This window comes from Camelina sativa, chromosome 11 (assembly GCF_030686135.1).
Source record: "Camelina sativa cultivar CO46 ecotype springtype chromosome 11, ASM3068613v1".
NCBI classification, from domain to species: domain Eukaryota; kingdom Viridiplantae; phylum Streptophyta; class Magnoliopsida; order Brassicales; family Brassicaceae; genus Camelina; species Camelina sativa.
The window spans coordinates 15,677,683-15,699,461 of NC_141890.1; the positions used below are offsets into that span (position 1 = coordinate 15,677,683).

The 21,779-nt window shown below is 33.3% G+C and overlaps 1 protein-coding gene and 1 pseudogene across 1 annotated transcript in view; one reads left to right on the forward strand and one right to left on the reverse strand.

Annotated features, from left to right (window-relative positions):
- Positions 1 to 16,149, reverse strand: part of LOC147934039 (uncharacterized) — a 28,847-nt gene extending 12,698 nt beyond the window's left edge. Inside the window, exons 1-6 of the mRNA XM_087472446.1 lie at positions 16,145 to 16,149; positions 15,132 to 15,822; positions 14,890 to 14,976; positions 14,336 to 14,776; positions 12,759 to 14,036; positions 8,767 to 9,090 (exon numbers count right to left, since the gene is read on the reverse strand). Of these exons, the coding sequence (XP_087328572.1) occupies positions 8,767 to 9,090; positions 12,759 to 14,036; positions 14,336 to 14,776; positions 14,890 to 14,976; positions 15,132 to 15,822; positions 16,145 to 16,149 (2,826 nt within the window). The remainder of the gene's footprint in view (positions 1 to 8,766; positions 9,091 to 12,758; positions 14,037 to 14,335; positions 14,777 to 14,889; positions 14,977 to 15,131; positions 15,823 to 16,144) is intronic.
- A 1,869-nt stretch (positions 16,150 to 18,018) lies between these two features.
- LOC147934040 (glutathione S-transferase T3-like) lies at positions 18,019 to 19,232 on the forward strand (annotated as a pseudogene).
- Positions 19,233 to 21,779: the final 2,547 nt, after the last annotated feature.

The window sequence follows — 21,779 nt, forward strand, 5'->3', positions numbered from 1 at the left end:
GATTTAGATGGAATACATAGTGAGTTTTTGGATTTGACTTTTCAATATATTTAAACCCAATCTGAATAAATGCCACTAAAACTTGTATTTTTTCAATCGTACCTTTTGGATAATTTTTTAATAAAATTTGTAAAAATTTAAATTGTATCTTTTACAAAGAGTTGTGATTGTTCATTGTAACGGTTTTTTGTAAAGTTGCAACTGTTCATTGTAGAGTTGTGTTTATTCGAATATTCGTATCTTTTGAAACTATTTCTTTGAACTGTTTTCATTTTTTTGCCATGACACAAAATAATATAAAATTTTAATATCAATAGTTTTTACGGCTTTCTAAATTATTCTCTAGCATTCATTCTTTTAAAAGTTAAGAAACTCTTCCAATTCTTGATTTAACCAAAGATTTTTGGAATGATGAAACTAATTTACAACTTTTAGGTAGTTTTAAATATAAAAATTTAATGTCTATATATAATAGCAATCCGAATAAATGCCACCAAAAGTTGTGTTTTTTCAACCATACCTTTTGGATATTTTATAAAAAAATCTGTAGAAAAATTAAATTGTGTGTTTTACAAAAAGCTGCGATTGTTCATTGTAACTGTTTTTTGTAAAGTTGCAACTGTTCACTGTAAAGTTGTGTTCATTAGAATATTCATATCTTTTGAAATCTAGATATATTTGTCTTTTTGAACTGTTTTCATTTTTTTGCCATGACACAAAATAATATAATTTACAATTGTTTCCAATTCTTGATTTAACAAAAGATTTTGGAATTGACGAATCTAATTTACAACTTTTAGTTAATTTTAAATATAAAAAATTCATGAAAATACCTAGAGTTTTTTTTTCAAGAGTTAGATGGATTATATAGTGAGTTTTTGAATTTGACTTCTCAATATGATAAGAAAGATGTCTTTTATTTAAAAGCAATTTATATGGGTTATTAGGTGAAATCAAGTGCATACACAATATTTGCGATTTTTTGTAGCACTTTTTCATAACTTTTTTTAAATTCAAACGATTGTATCTGTTCATTGTAAAGTTGTGTCTTTTCACTATATTTTATTTATATCTTTTCATCACAACTTTTCGGTCTATTAGGTGTGTCTATTTAAATAGTCATGTCTTTTGAAGTCTCTTTATATTTGTCTCTTCATCAGTAACAAATTTTCCATTTTATGTTTATGACAACCCGTCTGTGTACCCCACTAGCCTCACTACTAGTTGCCCCCATAGGCTGGCCCTGCAGGGCATCGATCCTAACCCATCACTGTGGATATCCAAATCCACCAGTAGATTATTGGTGCATCAGGGGTTCCTCGAACCCTGGTCCCTCACCCTTTAACAACCTTCCCACATTGATGGGTTAGGATTGATGCCCTGCAGGGCCAGCCTATGGGGGCAACTAGCAGTAAGGCTAGTGGGGTCCACGGACGGATTGTCACATGGTCAATTGGTGGCAACTTGTTTGTGGGAAGGTTGTTAAAGGGTGAGGGACCAGGGTTCGAGGAACGCCTGATGCACCAATAACCTACTGGTGGATTTGGATATCCACAGTGATGAGTTAGGATCAATGCCCTGCAGGGCCAACCTATGGGACCAACTAGCAGTGAGGCTAGTGGGGTCCACGGACGAGTTGTCACAATGTTAAATTTAAATAATTAAATATTAATATCTAATATTCAACGTGATTCTATAATCTAACTTAAATTTTAGAAATGATTATAGCGATAGAGAAATTTAATACAACTTAATATTGAATTTATAGTTGGGTCTATTTTTATCGTAAGTTTTTGTTAAAAAAATAGTTTAATATTTAAAAATAAGAATAACAATCTGAATAAATACGAACAACAATTGCGACTTTGCTTAGTATTTTTTTTGTAAAAAATTGTTTTTATTCCTTTTTTTAAAACTCAAACAGTTGTATATTTTTATTTTACAGTTATGTCTTTTCACTATATTTTATTCATATTATTTCATCACAACTTTTTGTTCTAATAGGTGTGTCTATTTAAACAGTCATATCTTTTGAACTTTCTATATATTTGTCTTTTCATCAATAACTAACAAATCATTGTTCGTTGAAACAAATTTTCCGTTTTATGTTAAATCTAAATAATTTGAATATTAATATCTAATATTCAACGTTATTCTATAATCTAACTAAAATTTTAGAAATAATTATAGCAATATAGAAATTTAATAAAACTGAATATAGAATTTTTGCGTTGCGTCTATTTATCGTAACTTTTCATTAAAAACTAATTTAATATTCAAAATTTATATTATTTTGTTTTTAATTATAATTATTCAATAGAAAAGTATATTTATGCATTACAACCATTAGTTCAATATTCTCAGTTATGATCACTATGTCATATTGATTTTTTAATTGTAGCTTTACCATAATTCTTCATTAAAAAACATTATATTTATAATACTTTAAACAATATTTTTTTGCAAAGTTGCGTCTATTCTATATAATATTTTTTGTTACAAGTTTTTATTTTGATGGTTGTGTTTTTCGTAACAGTTTATGTTTAATTTATGTATTCAAACTATTTTATTACATTCAAATGATTTCATAGTGTATAATTATAAGTTTTAAATTTTATTTATTTTTTTCTAAAATACTTCCCCGCGATATCACGGGAGTCTGAGTCCTAGTATACATAATTATAAAATAGAATATTGCCAATGACTACCCTCACCAGTAATCTCTGCAAGAACATAGACCGTCTTTATGATGGTGAAACCTAGTGACATATAATAAAAATATTAATTTAGAACTAATCTATATGTCATTTTTATTAAAAATTTTAAAATACAAGAAAAATATCAATCCGTACTCTAAGATGGGTCCTATTCTAGTATTAATTTAGATTGATCATTTTTAGTGATATGTTTTTGGATTAGGGTGCCTCCAACGTATTTTAACATTAATGTTTTACAAGTTACGTTATGGTATTCCACTATATATCAGTTGCTCTTGGATCTCATACCTTATATATAATTGAACATAGTTATATAAATTGATTTCTATTATATCAATAACAGTTTATTTCTCTATTATGTATAATTCACAAACACTTTCAAAAATTTAAATACAATCATTTTTTATTTTAACAGCAAAATCAATCAAGCTAGAAAAGGATGGGTTTTTCATTAGAGAATCAATCTGTTAACTTCTTGTAATATGTCTCAGATGCAACATGATAAAGAGAGAGAGAGAGAAATGTTTGTTAAAAAATAAAAATAAGGGATCTCATTGTCCAAAGTAGCGACTTAAACTTCATATGAAGGGGGATAAACGACGTTGAAGGCTTTTCATACCCCAAATGATTCTTTTTCTTGTGCTAACACCCAAATGAATTAATGAGTTTGATTGGTGAACATAAAGATTCACAAGTGTACAACTTTGAATTTTTGCCAATTACAAAAGCGTTACTAAAAACTTTATTAAAAAATGCTCTCAGCCTTTTGTACAATTTTAATGTAAAACTCTTTCTCACAGTTATACACTATTTCATAATATCTTACAACACCAATTTACAGCTTTTCTGTACAGTTTTGTGTATATTACTAATCTGACCTAATAAAAAAAGAGGTACTAAATAAAAAAGAGAGAGACGAGTGAGAATTCTAACTTCATTATAATTGAAGTTTGCAATGTTTTCATGTTTTACAACAATCGAATTTGATCGTTTATATATAAAAGTTATAAAAAAAAATTATTATGCGTGTATGGTGATGAAGAGGTGGACAATGAAAAGATATTTCTGTGTATTTATTTTGAGAACCATTACAGACATATATAGAGGATATAGATTTGCAGAGAATATACAGACTGATAAGGAAACAAATAACATTACACACGGGATATGATTTGCAGAATAATATCCCAATAAGTAACTATGACTCTACACACAAAATAATAACAAACACAAAATGATAGAAATATGCGCATCAATATATACTATTAAAAAGGAAACATTTTTAATAAAAAAACATAGGGTTAAAGATTATTACAATGAAATGCCACTAAAATAGAAATAAGGATATGTATAATTCTTGAAGCCAAACATGTACAATTAATAAGGAACTTTGTTCGGAATGAGTATTTATCTTAACATTTTTGGAGTACATTTTTGTGTCATCCTCTCTTATCTTTGTATCCAAACAAGCCCAACAAAATTCTCTACAATCCTTACAACCAAACACAATCATTTCCTTATATGCTAATATTAATTTCCTAAAATCTATCCACCTAATTTAAACCAATACGTTAGATTAAAATATAATTCTCCTTTTACTTTTATTTAATCTTATATTTAATTATTTGGAGTACTATTTAACACATAAAGTTAATAAAATTTTAGATTTTTTTTAGCATATGATATGATTGAATTTTTATAAACCGATATATATTTTAAAAATCTATCTTAACATTTTTGAAATACATTTTTGTGCAATAATCATTTTCAATATATTTTCCAAAAAACCATGGTATTAAACACTATTAATCTAAAATCATTAAGAATATTATCAAAAATGGGTCAGTTTAATTTTATATGTTACAACCCAAAATTAGTGAATCGGATCCCATTAATCGAAAACATAAATGATTAAAACTCGGATTATATTTACATTCCAAAAGTATATTATTGACAAAAGTGTCGCCGTCGTTATTATTAATTATGTTAGTCAAAATAAAATAAAAAACAATCTTGAAGATATACTGAAGATATGGTAATATTCTGGTTCTAATAAATCTATTTATAAGCCAAAAAATCGGTATTTGTTGTGAAAGTAGAGAAACTCGAAGGATGTTTTCTCTTGGATTATTAATGATTCAATCGAATAGTACATTATATAGTAAAGGTTAAAGCCCTAAGTACAATGGGATTCCTAAACCGACTTAGAATTAGAGAAGAGGGCAAATGGGCCTTGTGGACTTGGACATGTAAATGGGCCGGTTATGGAGATCCACTCCAAGTGATTTACAACACTCTCCCTTGGATGACATAACCGTGCAAATTCTAAGAGATCACCGTAATACGCTTGGGGACGCTGTCTCATTAAAACCTTACCAGGAAAACCCATTGGGACAAAACCATGGTGAAGGAAAAAGAGTACAGCACGTATTACTCCCCCTGTTCCAAGCATCACTAGAAGTCCTTAAGTCTATGCATCCCAATCTGGTGCGTGAGCTTCTTGAATGTCGATGTCGGTAATGATTTGGTGAAGAGATCGGCTGAATTGTCGCATGATGGAACTTGCACCACTTGAACTTCTCCGGAATTTTGTAGTTCATGTGTGAAGAAGAACTTAGGCAATATGTGCTTTGTCCGATCTCCCTTAATGTATCCTTCCTTTAGTTGTGTGATGCAAGTGCTGTTGTCTTCATACAATATAGTTGGTTCCTTGTCATCGTCCATGCCACAATCTGATCGGATGTGTTGTTTCATGGACCTCAACCAAACACACTCACGGCTGGCTTCATGCATGGCTAAAATATCTGCATGATTAGATGATGTGGCCGCTATTGTCTGCTTCATCGAACGCCATGAAATTACTGTACCACCATGCGTAAACACATAGCCTTTTTGAGACCTAGCATTATGTGGATCGGATAGATAACCTACGTCAGCAAAACCAACTAAACCTTCTTTGTTATAGTTAGTATAAAATAAACTCAAATCCAACGTTCCTTGTAGGTAACGCAATACATGTTTAATACTGTTCCAGTGCCTTTGGGTCGGACAAGAACTAAATCTTGCTAGGAGGTTCACGGCAAAACAAATGTCTGGTCTAGTGTGGCTAGCCAAGAACATTAACGCTCCTATAGCACTGAGGTATGGCACTTCCGGACCGAGAATCTCTTCATCGTCCTTCTTTGGACCAAATGGATCACTGTCCAAATTTAGGCTTCTCACAACCATTGGGCTAGGCAATGGGTGAGCCTGGTCTATATTAAATCTCTTGAGTACATTATTAGTATATGCCATTTGATGCACAAGGATTCTATCATTTATGTACTCAAGCTGCAATCCCAAACGGAATTTAGTTTTACCTAGGTTTTTCATTTCAAACTCTTTCTTGAGATATTCAACTGTTTGGGCGATTTTCCCAGAGGTTCCTAGGATATTCAAATCATCCACATATACTGCTATGATTACAAACCCTTTGTTTGCAAACTTCTTTATAAAAACACATTGACTGATGGGATTATTCTTATAGCCTTCTTTGGCTAGGTACTCACTTAGTATATTGTACCACATACGCCCACTTTGTTTCAATCCATAACGAGATTTGTTTAGCCTTATGCAGTATCGTTCTCGAGAACCACTCTTATCTTTGAGCTCAATACCCTCTGGTAATCTCATATATATTTCATTATCCAGTGGACCATATAAATATGCGGTCACTACATCCATTAGCCGCAAGTCAAGTTTTTCTCTTATAGCCAGACTTATTAAAAATCTAAAAGTCGTTGCATCCACCACAGGGGAGTATGTCTCCTCATAATCTATTCTTGGTCTTTGAGAGAATCATTGTGCTACAAGTCGTGCCTTATATCTCACGATTTCATTATTCTCATTTTCTCTTCCTTACAAAGACCTATTTGTGTCCAACTGGCTTTATATCGAATGGTGTCCTTAAGATCGGACCAAACACATTCCTTTTCTTTAATGAATTTAACTCCACGTCAATGGCTTCTTTCCATTATAACCATTCTGAACTTTGAGTGCACTCTAATATGGACGTGGGTTCATGATCCTCATTTATTTCAAGTGCTACCTTGTATGCAATTATTTCATCAATGTCGACATCTTTTCGGTTCCATTGAATTCCAGACATGATATAATTTATTGAGATCTTATTATTATCAATACCTTCAGGACCTTGAGGTTCAGCGTCCCAAACCTCATTTGATACCTTAAGATTTGCCGCGGCCATGTCTATATTTTTCGTAACCTCGGTTTGATTTGCACCTTTCTTAGATTTCCGATGGTTCTTATCTTTGGAACCTATTGGTCTACCACGTTTCAAACGTGCCTTAGACTCTTTAGTAACTTGATTGTGTTCCTTTTGAACATCAATACGTACTGGTGCATTACAAGTTGGTATGTACGATTTTATAACTCTCTTTGGGTCAGCAAAGGAATCTGACAATTGATTAGCTAGCTTTTGTAAATGTAAAATCTTTTGGACCTCTGCCTCACATGCTAGAGTCCGAGGATCTTGCCAATTTAAGGATGCTTGATTCCATGATATTTCTTTGACCAGCTTGATTGTCTCTCCACCCAACATAGGAAATTCGGATTCAGCAAACTGACAATCCACGTATCTAGCCTTAAATAAATCAGCCGTCGTTGGCTCTAGATACTTAATAATGGTTGGAGAATCATATCCAACATATATTCCCATCCTCCTTTGAGGTCCCATCTTTGTTCTCTGTGATGGTGCAATCGGTACATAAACGGCACACCCGAATGTCTTTAGATGAGATATGTCTGGCTCATGACCCGTTAGTAATTGGGATGGCGAATATTTATGTTCACTAGATGACCTGATGCGTATAAGTTCTGATGCATGTAATACTGCGTGTCCCCAAGCCGACACAAGAAGCTTCGACCTCATGAGTAATGGTCGAACAATCAATTGAATTCGTTTAATGAAGGATTCAGCTAATCCATTCTGTGTATGTAGATGTGCCATGGGATGTTCCACACTTACCCCCATGGACATACAATAATCATTAAACGCTTGGGATGTAAATTCACCAGCATTGTCTAGACGTATAGTCTTAAGTGAAAAATCTCTTTAGTTACTTTCACTGGTGATGGCCTTATAATGAGTTTCCCTTGTGTACATGCTACACACGTGAAATTTTTAGGGATAACTCGTCTCTCTTTAAGAGTGTGCGCATTTGAATTCATAATTAGCTTACACATCATGTTAGAACCCGGATGGCCAAGCCGGTCATGCCATAAAGTGAATTGTTCATTGAACATCTTGTTCATTGCCATATTAGCTTCTATCATATTAATCTTAGCATGGTAAAGACCAGTGGGTAATGCGGGTATATTCTCTAGGATTTTTTTATGGCTTTGGGTGATTTCAGTAATATATAGGAACTCTTGGTTTCCTTCACCCTTAGTTTCAACATGGAAACTATTCAAACAAATGTCTTTAAAACTTAATAAGCTCCTCTTTGAGCTGGGTGAATATAAGGCATCACTTATTTCAAGATGTGTGCCATTAGGTAAAAGTATATGGGCCTGGCCGTAGCCTTCAATTAAACTTGCTATACCTGCTATTGTGCTAATATTGACATTTTTCAAAATGAGATTTTGCAAAATATCTCTTATCATTTTAAAATTGTGTGGCTTAATCCACTATCCACCAAAATTATATTTTTGTCCTCAGCCATTTCTCAATATGGACAAGAATTATGTTTTAGACATAAAAGAATAAAACAAACAAAAATATATTGAAGAAAATAAAATAATTGAATTTAAACCAAAATCATATTCCAATAAAATTCAAAGCATGAAACATGGAAATGAAATCAAGACAATATTTAAATTTTAATTATCCTCTCCTAGACAATCCGAAGTCTCATAATCCAATTGGTCATCATTCTCATGGTCGAAATCTCCTTCACCATCGAGATGAACCAGATTAGCTTCTGGATTCTTTTTTCAAATTCTCTTGATAGAGATCAACAAGATGCTTAGGTGTTCTGCATGTCTTTACCCAATGATTCTCCATACCACATCTATGGCAAATGGATTTGGTCTTATGTTGCGGTTTGAAAATTTCACGGCCTCTACCTCGACCACGACTGAAGTCTGATTGATTCCCACGGCCATGACCATCATAATTATTTCCATGGTAATTGCCACGACAACCACGTCCTCTTTCACCACGGCCACAGCCGTGATACTTGCTTCTATGGACGTAGTTAGACTCTTTAGTCTCTTTAGGATCTTTCTTGGTCATATCAACCTTGTGAGCTTCTGGTAATGGATCATTACCAGGAGGTCTCATTGCACTGTTCATTAGTAATAACTCATTGTTCTGCTCAGCAAGTAGCAAACAAGAGATTAGACTTGCATATGTCTTAAAGCCCTTTTCACGATACTATTGCTGAAGTAGTATGTTATTGGTGTGAAAGATTGAGAATGTTTTTTCAAACAAGTCTTCCTCAGTAACCTCCTTACCACATAATTTCAAGATCGAGACTATCTTAAATAGCTCTGAATTATACTCATCCATGGTTTTAAAATCCTGGATCCTTAGCTTTTTCCAATAGAATTGAGCCTTTGGTAGGAGCACCGTCTTTTGGTGTCCATATCTGTTTTTCAACTCTGTCCCAAGGTCAAGAGGATTCTCAATGGTAAGGTACTGGTTCTTGAGACTCTCAGCAAGATGATGGCGTATTAGCAAAATCGCCTTGTACCTACTCTTCTCAGTATAATCATTATCATCCTCAATGCACTCACATAGGTCCTTTGATTTCAGGGTAATTTTAGTGTCTAATGCCCATTATAAAATACAAAACATGCACCCGATTATTTTCATGCGGTATTTAAGACTGAACCATGCAATCGTTTTGGATTATGTCATGCGGTATTTAAGACCGAACCATGCAATTAATTTCGTCTAGGCCATGCGGTATTTAAGACCAAAACATGCCATGCCAATTTTAGTAAATAATTTCTTGTCTATTAATACATAATTAATATATGCATGAAACAATCCTAGACAAAAATGTAATCTAGTATGAACAAGGATAATGCAAATAAATTCAGGGTTTTAGAATTTCCTCTTTTAAGTTTTCCTTTTCTCTAGATAAGATTATTTTCTTTTTTAAGTTTTCCTTTTTAGTTTAGTAAATTTTCCTATTCTGAATAGAATTAGGACAAGAGGTTTTACGGAAAAAAATTTCTCTAGGGTTTCGATTTTAAGTTCTTAGTTTTAGGGTTTCATGCAAGACATAGAACAATTCCGATTTTAAGTTTTCAATTTATGCAAGACATATCACAATCAATCAATAACAAACAATCAATCCTAAGCAATTCTAAACCTCATACAATCGGATTTTAATGTTTTAGGGTTTAGGGTTTTCTAGAATTTAGAACTTTAGGGTTTTGATTTGTTGATTGTGTAATTGTAGATTTTAGGGTTCTAATATATTTAAGATCAGGTTCGAATATTTGTCCGATGAATTCGATTTATACCTTACACCGTTTGGGGTTGATTGGAATTGATCCGGGAGCTAAAGACCTCGGATATACCTTGAGTTTGATCATGAACCTCTGACTAGTCACGAACAAAACTTGATCACGTACGTAGAACCGATCGCCGAGCTTGAATAATCACGAACTTGATCCGGTTGAGAGCTTGGATGAACAAAGGATGTTGTGCGGCTGCTTTAGGGTTTTAGGGATTTTTCTCAGTTGGATTTTAGGGCAAACTCGTGCTGATAACGTGTTGTGAAAGTAGAGAAACTCGAAGGATGTTTTCTCTTGTATTATTAATGATTCAATCGAATAGTACATTATATAGTAAAGGTTAAAGTCCTAAGTACAATGGGATTCCTAAACCGACTTAGAATTAGAGAAGAGGGCCAATGGGCCTTGTGCACTTGGACATGTGAATAGGCCGGTTATGGAGATCCGCTCCAAATGATTTACAACAGTATTAATTATCAAGCATATGAGCATATTTGTTAAGATTTCACAGTAGGCTATTGACTCTCCAGATTATTAATCCAATATACAAGTTCCTTAAAAGTAGCAACACAATCAACTAAATCAAAATTAAAGATCTTTTGACATCATATAGTAACAAAATTAATTACATATGAGCATAATAATAGCATATACCTAATCAACTATTCTGAAATATTTAAATTAAAGATCTTTCAATATTTTTCTACTAACTCAGACAAAACCCTAAAAAATTTCTTAAACATTATAAACACTTTGTTAACCCTCCAACTAGCCATTACGGTAAACAAACACAAAAAGAAAAAAAAACACATTTTGTCATTGATTTCATTTCTTAAGTTTTGCGTATGAGGTGAAACCGTGATATATATGTCATTCTTCGTTTAATAAATCATGTGGCAGTTTTTTTCATTTAATTTCAATCTTGACTCTAGAGCATTAACTATAATTGCTTCTGTGGGTTTTAAGGTATTTGCATTTGTCGTGTGAACTTTTGTATCTCTATATACTCAATTATATACTCAAGTATTGGGAACTTTTGTAATCTTTGGTGTGAGTCCAAACCGATCCATCAACTGATTTGTGTATGGCAGGTGGATTATTTACTTGGAGACGAGACAACCCGTTGAAGTTGGCATACATGGTTGGTTACTATTTAGGATTTACTAACATGGAGAACCAACAAGTATTTTTTATATTTTGTGTTTGTGAAAATTGTATAAAGGTTATTGTTCCTAATAAATTAAATATAATCTATTTTGGTTTAATAATGTTACGGACATATAGATATATTAACAATACAAAAATATATTTATTTAAAATATAAATATATTTACAAATACTGATGTAATTTATTCATATAGTTATTTTAGCAAATTTGATTTTAATCATAGTTCATTGTATTTTTAAAAGTACACATATTTATTGTTCTTTCAAAGTCAACCCATATAATTTTATTAACAAGTACTGTTAATTATTGTAAAAACACCAAAATTTATATAACAGTGTAACATTGATAATACAAAACAAAGAAATTAGTTATGGGATAAATTTTGTAAATACAACAACATATATATAATATTATAATATTTTATATTAACTAACTAAAAAACCTGATTATGTTAATATACTAACTTATTTAAATGATTTATGAAAACGAATAAACCGTGGTACACCACGGAGTAAATCCTAGTTTAACAATATTTTTGTATCCAATCAGAGCCAAACAGAGAAATTTCCTACAGACTTTTTTTGTAAAAATGAATTTAATCAATTTAAGGAAATCTTTGAAAAATCGTAATCTTTATTTATTATCAAATACTATAACAGATATAAAGATATGCAATCAACAAATACTAACCATATGTGAGATCTTTTCAATAATTAGCATTTCAAACTTTCCAAATCCGAATCTTAACAATTACAAACTTAAATATTAACCGTATTTTGAATTGTTTAGGATATGAGTCAATAGGATCCATTCAAATTCAAAATCGTAAAAAAAATATTATATACTTACCAAATGTGCACACAAGATTAATTACCATCACCAAATCATAGACATTTTCAATTAAAAAATCGTAAATATAGAAACGAAAATAATAATTTTGTTATGAAAATATGGTATCAATTGCATTTATCTTATTGATGGAACCGCTGACCTCCACTATAAATATAACCATCGCTAGACATAGTTTAGTGTATCCGATCCTACTTGAAATCTCTAATTTTGTTTATCAAAATGGCTACCAGCGATGGCAGATCCGAATCATGATGTAAAAAATTCAAACCAGTGGCCAGTGAGGATATACTGAAGGTTGTTTTTTTTTTCAGCCTCACATTAATTAATTAAAATAAAACTCCTCAATTGGTTGCTCAAACTGGTAGAAAATTGTTTACAAAAAACGATTCTGAAACTAACACTCTAGAAGAACGAGCTAAGCAATCAACCTTTACATTTAACGTCCTTGGGATCTTGATAAGGGTGAAAGGAGGCAATGAGACACTAAGCACCTGAAACTCCTCCAGAAGCGTTGAGAAAACCGGCCACTCCTCCGGAGCTTGCACCATCACTAATAACTCTGCAGAATCCGTCTCGAATCTCCGGCAATGAATCCCTCTGGAACGGATACACTTCATCGCCCATAATAATACTTCTAACTCTGAATGAAGTGGGGATGCACTGCAACGTTGACATTTGGCACCCATTACCAAAGCCTGATTCTCACCATCACCACACCACCATCCTAACCCTGAATGTGGTTCTGTGGCTTTCCACGAGCCATCAACCTGACAATGAATTAACAACTCCGGCGTAATCAAAGAATCTGTCAAAACGGTTTCAACCCTTGCAGTAAATTGGGATTCCTTCAACCACAATTGTTCACGTAAAGTCTGATTAATGATATCAATTGGCTCTGATTGTAATCCTTGAAAAACTTTTTTATTCCTATCCTTCCATAAGAACCAGACCAGCCACGGAATCGAGCTATGAGTAGTGCCAAAAGCCATATGTGCTAAACCTTTGCCATATATAAAATCCAAATTTGAATAGATTGAACCAAATGGGAACTTATCCGTATCAGGTCCATCAAAAATCCTCTCCCAAACTTGACGTGAATGTGGACACTCAAATAAGGTATGGTTAATAGACTCTTCCTCCAAGTCACATCTCTTGCATATCGTGTCACAATTAACTCCCCGGGAGGCTAATCGCACCGTCACCGGAAGAGAACCCGAAGCGATCTGCCAGAAGAAGTGTTTGATTTTAGGTGGTACCAGAAGATCCCAAGCCTTAGCCTTCAGGGCATTAAAATTGGGACCAAACTCAATTTCAGCCTTCATATCTTGAGCTACCTTATAACCTGACTTAACCGAATACCGGCCCGATTGTGTATAATGCCACACCAATCGATCTGGTCTAAAAGACTTGCTAATAGGCAAACTAAGAATAGTTTGAATATCCTCTGGAGCCATATATTCCTGAAGTATAGGTAAATGCCATTCTTTAGTCCGAGGATTAATCAAATGGTTTACCATTAAATTTGGGTGAAGTTGCTGTCCCCTACCATTTGCAGGTCGAGGGTGTTGATCAGGGATCCACGGATCACGCCAAACCGATATGTTGAACCCTGAGCCAATCGTCCATCGGGCTCCTTTTTCCACTAAACTTTTAGTTGAAAAAATGCTTCTCCACCCAAAGGAGGGAGAATAAGGTTTTTTTGCCATTAAAGGATGTTTGTTCCTGAAATATCGACTCCTAAAAACTTGAGCAAACAAAGAATTCGGAAGCTGTATTAAATGCCAATATTGTTTAGCCAATAACGCATCATTAAAAACCTCCCAATCCCGAAATCCCAGACCTCCCTCAGATTTATCTTTACACATTTTATCCCAAGCCACCCAGTGGAGCCCCCGATCTTTCCCATCAGATTTCCACAAAAAATTGGAAATAGCACTCGTCAATTTGGATGTTAACCCTTGAGGAAGTTTGAAGCAAGACATGACATGCATAGGAAGGGCCAAGGCCACCGACTTTAATAAAATTCCTTCCCTCCCCTAGATAAAAATTTTGCTGTCCAACCATTAACCCGGTCATTCAACCTATCTCGAACGTAACCGAAGACTTGTACTCTCGAACCTCCGAGGCTCTCAGGAATTCCCAAATAGGAGCCCATACCCCCTTCATTGGAAATTCCAATGACAGTTTTTACCTTGTCCTTGACCTCTGAAGGCACTTTTTTACCAAACATAATCGATGATTTATCCAAATTAACCTCCTGGCCGGATGCTTTACCATAGTTGCCTATGACATCCATAACCGTTGAGCATTGTTCTTCACCCGCTTTACAAAAAAACAGACTATCATCCGCGAACAACAAATGAGAAATAGGAGGAGAATCTCGGGCAATCTTAATGCCCGATATTTTTCCTTCCCTCTCTGCCTTTTTTATATTAGCAATCAACACCTCAGTACACAGAATAAACAAATAAGGGTATAAAGGATCCCCTGTCGCAGGCCCCGTTTTGGCCTAATGGAGCCACACGGTTGACCATTAAGCAACACTTGATAGGAAACCGAACTCACGCACCACATTATCCAAGAGATCCATCTGGAATCAAAGCCTAGCCTTATTAAGACCACCTTCAAAAAATCCCATTCAACTCGGTCATAGGCCTTGCTCATATCCGTTCTGAAAGCCAAAAATCCCGAACTGCACATCCTATTGGTCTGTAAACCATGAAACATCTCTTGTGCCATCAGAATATTATTTGTAATTAACCGTCTAGAAACAAAGGCCGATTGTGTTTCAGAAATAATCGAGGACAAAATCTTTTTTAACCGGAAACAAAGAATCTTCGATATGATCTTATAACCCACATTACACAGACTAATAGGCCTGAATTCTGCCATTTTTTAGGCACTTGCACCTTTGGGATCAGACAAATATTAGTTTCATTAATTCTAGGATCAAACTTCCCAGTCCGAAAGAAATCCCTAACGAGAGAAACCAAATCCCCTTTAAGATCAGGCCAAAACATCTGAAAGAAAAGTGCGGTCATCCCATCTGGCCCCGGAGTTTTCTCCGGATGCATTGCAAATAAGGCCTTACGAACTTCCAGCTCTGATATATCCTTAGTTAGCTCCCTATTCATATGTTCGGTAATAAAAGGATTGACCGCTTGTACCATCTCTGAAATACCACACACATCCAATTGAGAAAACAACTTATTGAAATAATCTGACGCAATCCTCTCCATACCCTCATTCGATTCATCCCAAACATCCTTTGTATCAAACAGCCCCACAATCTTATTCCTAACCCTCCTCTGTTTAGTAGAAGCATGAAAGAAACTAGTATTCTTATCCCCAACCCGCAACCAAAATTTTCGACTTTTCTGTTGCCAATACAATTCCTCATCATGATATGCATCCTTTAACTTCTTCTCAATAATGTGAATCTCCGCTTGCGAAATAGAATCATCCTTTTTAGCATCCTCTAAAGCCGTCTTTAGGGAAGATATAAGATTATTACTATTCGGAACATTCTGCTTCCTCCACCATAAGATAGAATTCCTACAATTTTTTATTTTATCCACAAACACTAGTAAACAATGGTTGAAGGTTGTTTTATCGGGTGAAATAATAAAGAGATCATCACTTATAAACAATGGTTTGAATTTAAAAGTATTTAGTATGCATACTTCTTTTCTATTTTGTAAAATACTTTTTTTTAATACTATGAAACTATTTTTTGTTTAACTGTATTTTTACAGGGTTCAAAAATTCATGTTTAACTCAAGAAAATATATGTGAGCATTTATGTTCTATTTTGAACTACTCTAATTAGTTTTTTTTTATGTTTTAGTATTCATCCTGAAAAAGGGTTCCCATTTACATCATGGTTGATGAAACCCTCACCAATTAACAACTAATTGTTTTGTTTATGTTTATGAAATTATATCTTTAATTAAGTGATATTTTTAAGTTAATATTTTCATTTCATATATTATTACATATACATGAAGATACCAGTATATTGTGTCAAAGAGAATACATGTAAGAGTATTGTCAAAGGACTTTAATCATGAAGAATATACTTTTTAAGTGATTGATAATCAATTGTTGATTAAAAAAAAAAGTGATTGATAATCAATTGTATAGTGGATTTGTGTAACCATCCACACATATAGAGTAGTTATATATGTGTATATGTGTAATATAAAAATCAAAATGTTTATTAATATATTTTATAAAATCATCTTTAAATTGTAAATTCACATTTTTGTTAATTTTCATTTATTTGTGTGTTATTTAAATTGCGACAATCAAACTAAACAAAACATATTTTAGAGTATTGGTTAAAATCTCATATCGAATCTACAATAAAATTTTGGAAAGATAATTATCAATTTTAAATAATATAAAAATCAAATTTAATTCGATTACATAAATACCTATCATACCAACTTTCTTTGGGCAAAAAGGAGCTATCATACCAACTAAAACCAAAAAACCTATCATACCAACATAATTGCTGTAACTGTGTTAATATATAAGGATAAGTTTCATTCCTACCAATGAATAAATATCAAGTTTAAACGGGAATAGTTTTACTTTTTTCACACATGAATAAATATAATTTTGGCTAAACTTTTTTTTAATAGCCATATTTTATTCTCAAAATCTAACTTGAGTAAGAGCAACTTTGGATAATGTATAAATAAATAACTTTGGAATGGAAAAAATTTGAGTATTTTTGAAAATTTAGAGAGTTTGTGACTATCAAAACATAAAATAAACTCTTACCCAATCTCTTAAGACATATATCATAGATTAGAAATTTTTTAAAATTGAAATACATGTTACCCACGGGTTTTGCAAATTCAACAAGAAAAATGCAGACATTGCTCCTGTGGTTTTTGGGGGACGAGTTTTCTACAGGTAAAAAAATAGCAAAACCATTACAAAGCCTATCAATGTGGGTTTGTCATGATATATAATTTAGGTTATCGAGTTTAGGAAATTCTGATCATTACAGTAGATTTTATCCAGTTTGATAGATAATTTTTAAGAAATATAAAGAAAATTTTGTATAATTTCCACTAATTTATAAAAATTAAATATTCATCTGAATCTTCTACCTATTACTTTATCGGTTGAACTAACATATACAATATCTATTTAAATCATGGTTATGAAATAGAATATAAATGACATTTATGGGACGTGACAGATTTTTTCACACAATTTGTTACTATAATATGTTTTTTCTTCTCATTCATATCACGTGGTTGAAATATAATGATGAAGCCGCCATTTAAAACAATAACTCCATCAACTCAGGTACTCAGCTCTGTCTATATGTCTAAAAAATTGTTTGAAGTAAGCTTGAATTTCGTGAGTATTAGTTGTGTGGACTTATAGTGAGTTTAATTGTTTAACAGATGCATCTCGCACTAGTGTTTTTTTTATTACAAATTGCTTTTTGATATAGATTAGGTAAGACTTGAGTCTTGGATTGATTGCTTTGTGTTTGGTGGTTGTGATTAATGGTTGAATATTAGTTGTGAGGACTTATTGTAAATTGCTTAGTGTATGTTTGAGTTCAATGCTTGGTTGTGTTAGATTAGGTAAATGTCTACATCATACTTATTGTGCATTACTAATAACAACACCCACCAACATGTTTTATTGTCATTGATTGCTAATAACCACACAACCCAAAACGTTTTCAAACTAAGTTAAACCTCACCTTATATAGTAAACCATTCCTCCTTAAAAGTAAACACATCTCTTTCATTCTCCTTCAAAGTAAACCATTCCTCCTTCAACAATCTCTTTCTTTCTCCTTTTAACACGATACCATGAATCCATTTAGCCACCCTCCTGGCTTCATGGACCTATTAAATAGTCAAGGAGAAACCCACACCAATCCTTATGATATTGATTCACCAAGTATTGAACTTGGTGAATCACAAGTTCCGGCGTTTAGCACTCAATGTTCATATGCACAACATGAAGACCGTAGATCAAGAAATAAATGGGCACCAGCAGATGATATTCTTCTCATTAGTGCATGGCTAAACACGAGCAAGGATCCCATAGTCAGTAATGTTCATATGCATAACATGAAGACCGTAGATCAAGAAATAAATGGGCACCAGCAGATGATATTCTTCTCATTAGTGCATGGCTAAACACGAGCAAGGATCCCATAGTCAGTAATGATCAAAAACGTGCATCTTTTTGGAAACAGATTGCAGATTATTTCAATGCAAGTCTGAAGGGTGCACGACAAAGGAGAGAAGTCAGTCATTGTAAGCAGAGGTGGGGAAAGATAAATGATATAGTGTGCAAGTTTGTTGGATGCTATGAGGCTGCGACAAAGGCAAAATCAAGTGGCCAAAATGAGGATGATGTTATGAAGCTAGCAAACGATATATATTATAATGATTACAATTTGAAGTTCACATTGGAGCACGCTTGGCGAGAGCTAAGACATGATCAGAAATGGTGTTCATCTTCTACTACTAACCGGACTGGCACGGCTAAAAGAAGAAAGGTTGAGGATGGCTTTGGACAGTCTTCAAACTCCGAACCAATGACTCGTCCACCTGGTGTTAAAGCTTGCAAGGGAAAGCCGAAGAAGAATGTAAACGAGACATTCCCTGTTGTTGAAGATGGAAAATATCTGTCAGAGTTAGAGGCAATCTATGAGTTAAAAGAAAAAGATTTTGCTTTGAGAGAGAAGATAAGTAATCGCAGCATGCTTGAAATGATACTTGCAAAAACATAGCCACTTAGTGATATTGATATTGCTTTAAAGAACAAGCTAATTAATGATTTGTTAAGCTAATTAGTTTGTTCTTGTCCTTGATGTATGATGAGCTAATTAGTTTGTTCTTGTTCTTCATGTAATTGGTTCTTCTTGTAATGGTTTATGTAATTGGCTTTAATGTGATGATATGTAATGGTTTATGTAATCGGCTTTAATGTGATGATATGTAATGTTTATGTAATCGGTTTTAATGTGAAGTTTTATGTAATATGTTCAGTTTGTGTATCAGATTTGGTTATGTCTAGTTCAAACCCGACGTTTGTGTGCTTCTTGTGTCTAATTTAAACTGAAATGGCTTGTGTTTTTGTTGCTTGTGACAGGAATAGACCAGAAAAACAGGTTGTTGACAGCTTGAAACAAGGATGCTCGTGACTTGAAGAGACATGGTACAAGCTCGTGAAAGGAAGAAACAAGAAAACAGGGACTTGATTAACCCACTTATTTGTATTTTTGTTGCTCGTGACTTGTATGCATTTTGTGTTTGTTGCTCGTGACTTTCCAAAGCTGGCGACACCATACAAATGATTTGTAACACTTTTTTTTTCAACAAGATTTGTAACACTATATAAGAACGTTATATATTACTACCACAACTCACACAACTCCATCTCTTCTCCTCCTAAACGTTTAATACTTCTTCTTCTTCGACTTCATTGCTCCATATCTTTTTCTTTTACCACTTCACAAATCCATATCTTCTTCTTTATTTTGATCTTAGTCATCTTTAAGAAATAAATGGCATCTTGTTCTAGTAATAATTTCGAGGATTTCGACAAAATGCTTATGAGAGATTTGATCAAGTGTATGATCAAGCGTTCGATCATATTGTTGCTGCTCATGCTGCTCGCCAACAAGCAAGAAAGCCAAGGAAAAAGAGTCTATATTGAAAGAGATCGTGAAGATGGACACAACATCTTGTGGAACGATTATTTTTGTGAAAATGCAACATATCCTCCTCTATTATTTCGCTGTCACTTTAGAATGAACAAGGCATTGTTCATGCGTATTACTGATCGACTCTCTAATGAAATTCCATACTTTCAACAAAGAAGAGATGCTACTGGAAGGTGGGGTCTCTCTGCAATACAAAAGTGTACAACAGCAATTCGTATGATGACATATGATTGTGCAGCTGATGCAGTTGATGAATACCACTGCGATGCAATGCTTGGTCAATTTTGTTGAAAGAGTCATAAATTTATTTGGAGATGAGTATCTAAGGAGACCCACACCAGAGGATCTTCAACGTTTACTCGATATTGGAGAGCGATGAGGATTTCTGAGGATGATAGGAAGCATCAATTGTATGCATTGGGAATGGAAGAATTGACCAACCGCATGGAAAGGTCAATACACACGTGGATCCGGAAATCCAACCATCGTTTTAGAGGCTGTAGCGTCACACGATCTGTGGATATGGCATGCGTTTTTGGACCTCTAGGTACAGTAAACGATATCAATGTTCTTGAACGCTCTCCAGTTTTTGATGATATATTACAAGGTAATGCTCCAAAAGTGAATTACATTGTCAACGGCCGCGAGTATCATTTGGCTTACTATCTCACCAATGGTATTTATCCAAAATGGGCTACTTTTATTCAATCTATTCAACTCCCAAAAGATCCAAAGGCATCCTTGTTTGCTACATGTCAAGAAGCTGTCCGTAAAGATGTCGAGCGTGCTTTTGGAGTCTTGCAAGCTCGCTTCGCCATAGTTAAAAATCCGGCTCTTGTCCATGATAAGGAAACAATTGGAAAGATTATGAGAGCATGTATCATATTCACAATATGATAGTAGAGGACGAACAAGATGGGTACAACCAGTTAAATCCAACATAATTCGAACAAGTAGAAGCAAACAGAACTTCACATGTGGACTCAGATATACCTTCAAATGTCAGCAATATGATGACCATGCTGAGCAAGCGGAAGGAAGTTCGTAATCAAATAAAACATCAACAATTGAAGGATGATTTGGTTGAGCATATATGGCAAAAATTTGGCACAAATCAAGATTACAACTAATCTTTTTCCCCATTTGTGATTTATGCTTCTATTTTCATATGCTTTTATGTTTTGTATGTTTAAAAGTTTATGAATGCAATAATAAAATCTTCATAGTTTAAATATTTAAAATTATTATTATTTTTTTTTACCCTAAGGTTATCTCCAACGGATGTTTTTAAGAGAGGTTTTAGGAGAAAAAAAAAAACAGAAAGAAGAAAAAAAACAAGAGGTCTTCTTATTTAGTAACCTCAGAGCATGGAAATTGGTGTCCTATGGTTTTTGGTCCCCCAAATTTAATATTATTATTTTGAAAGTTTCTTATTTTTAGTATGAGCATTGCTGTCTATTTGTATTTGGTCCCCCAAATAAAATAATAATATTTTGAAAGTTTAAACATTAATTATTTAAAATTAAAAAAGTAAATTCACAGTAAAGATTTAATAAAAATAAAACATATAACATTAACATTGAAAACATAAAAAAATTACAAAGTTACAAAAAATTGAAAAACAAAAACATACAATTAAGACATTAAAAATAGAAAACATAAAACATACAAACATCAAAAGTAAAAACAAACATTTTATTCAATTCATAAAAATTTTAAAATTAATCTTCATTATCTGGAAGATGTCCAAAGTTAGTCCAAATATGCTCAATCAAATCATGTTTTAGTTGGTCATGGG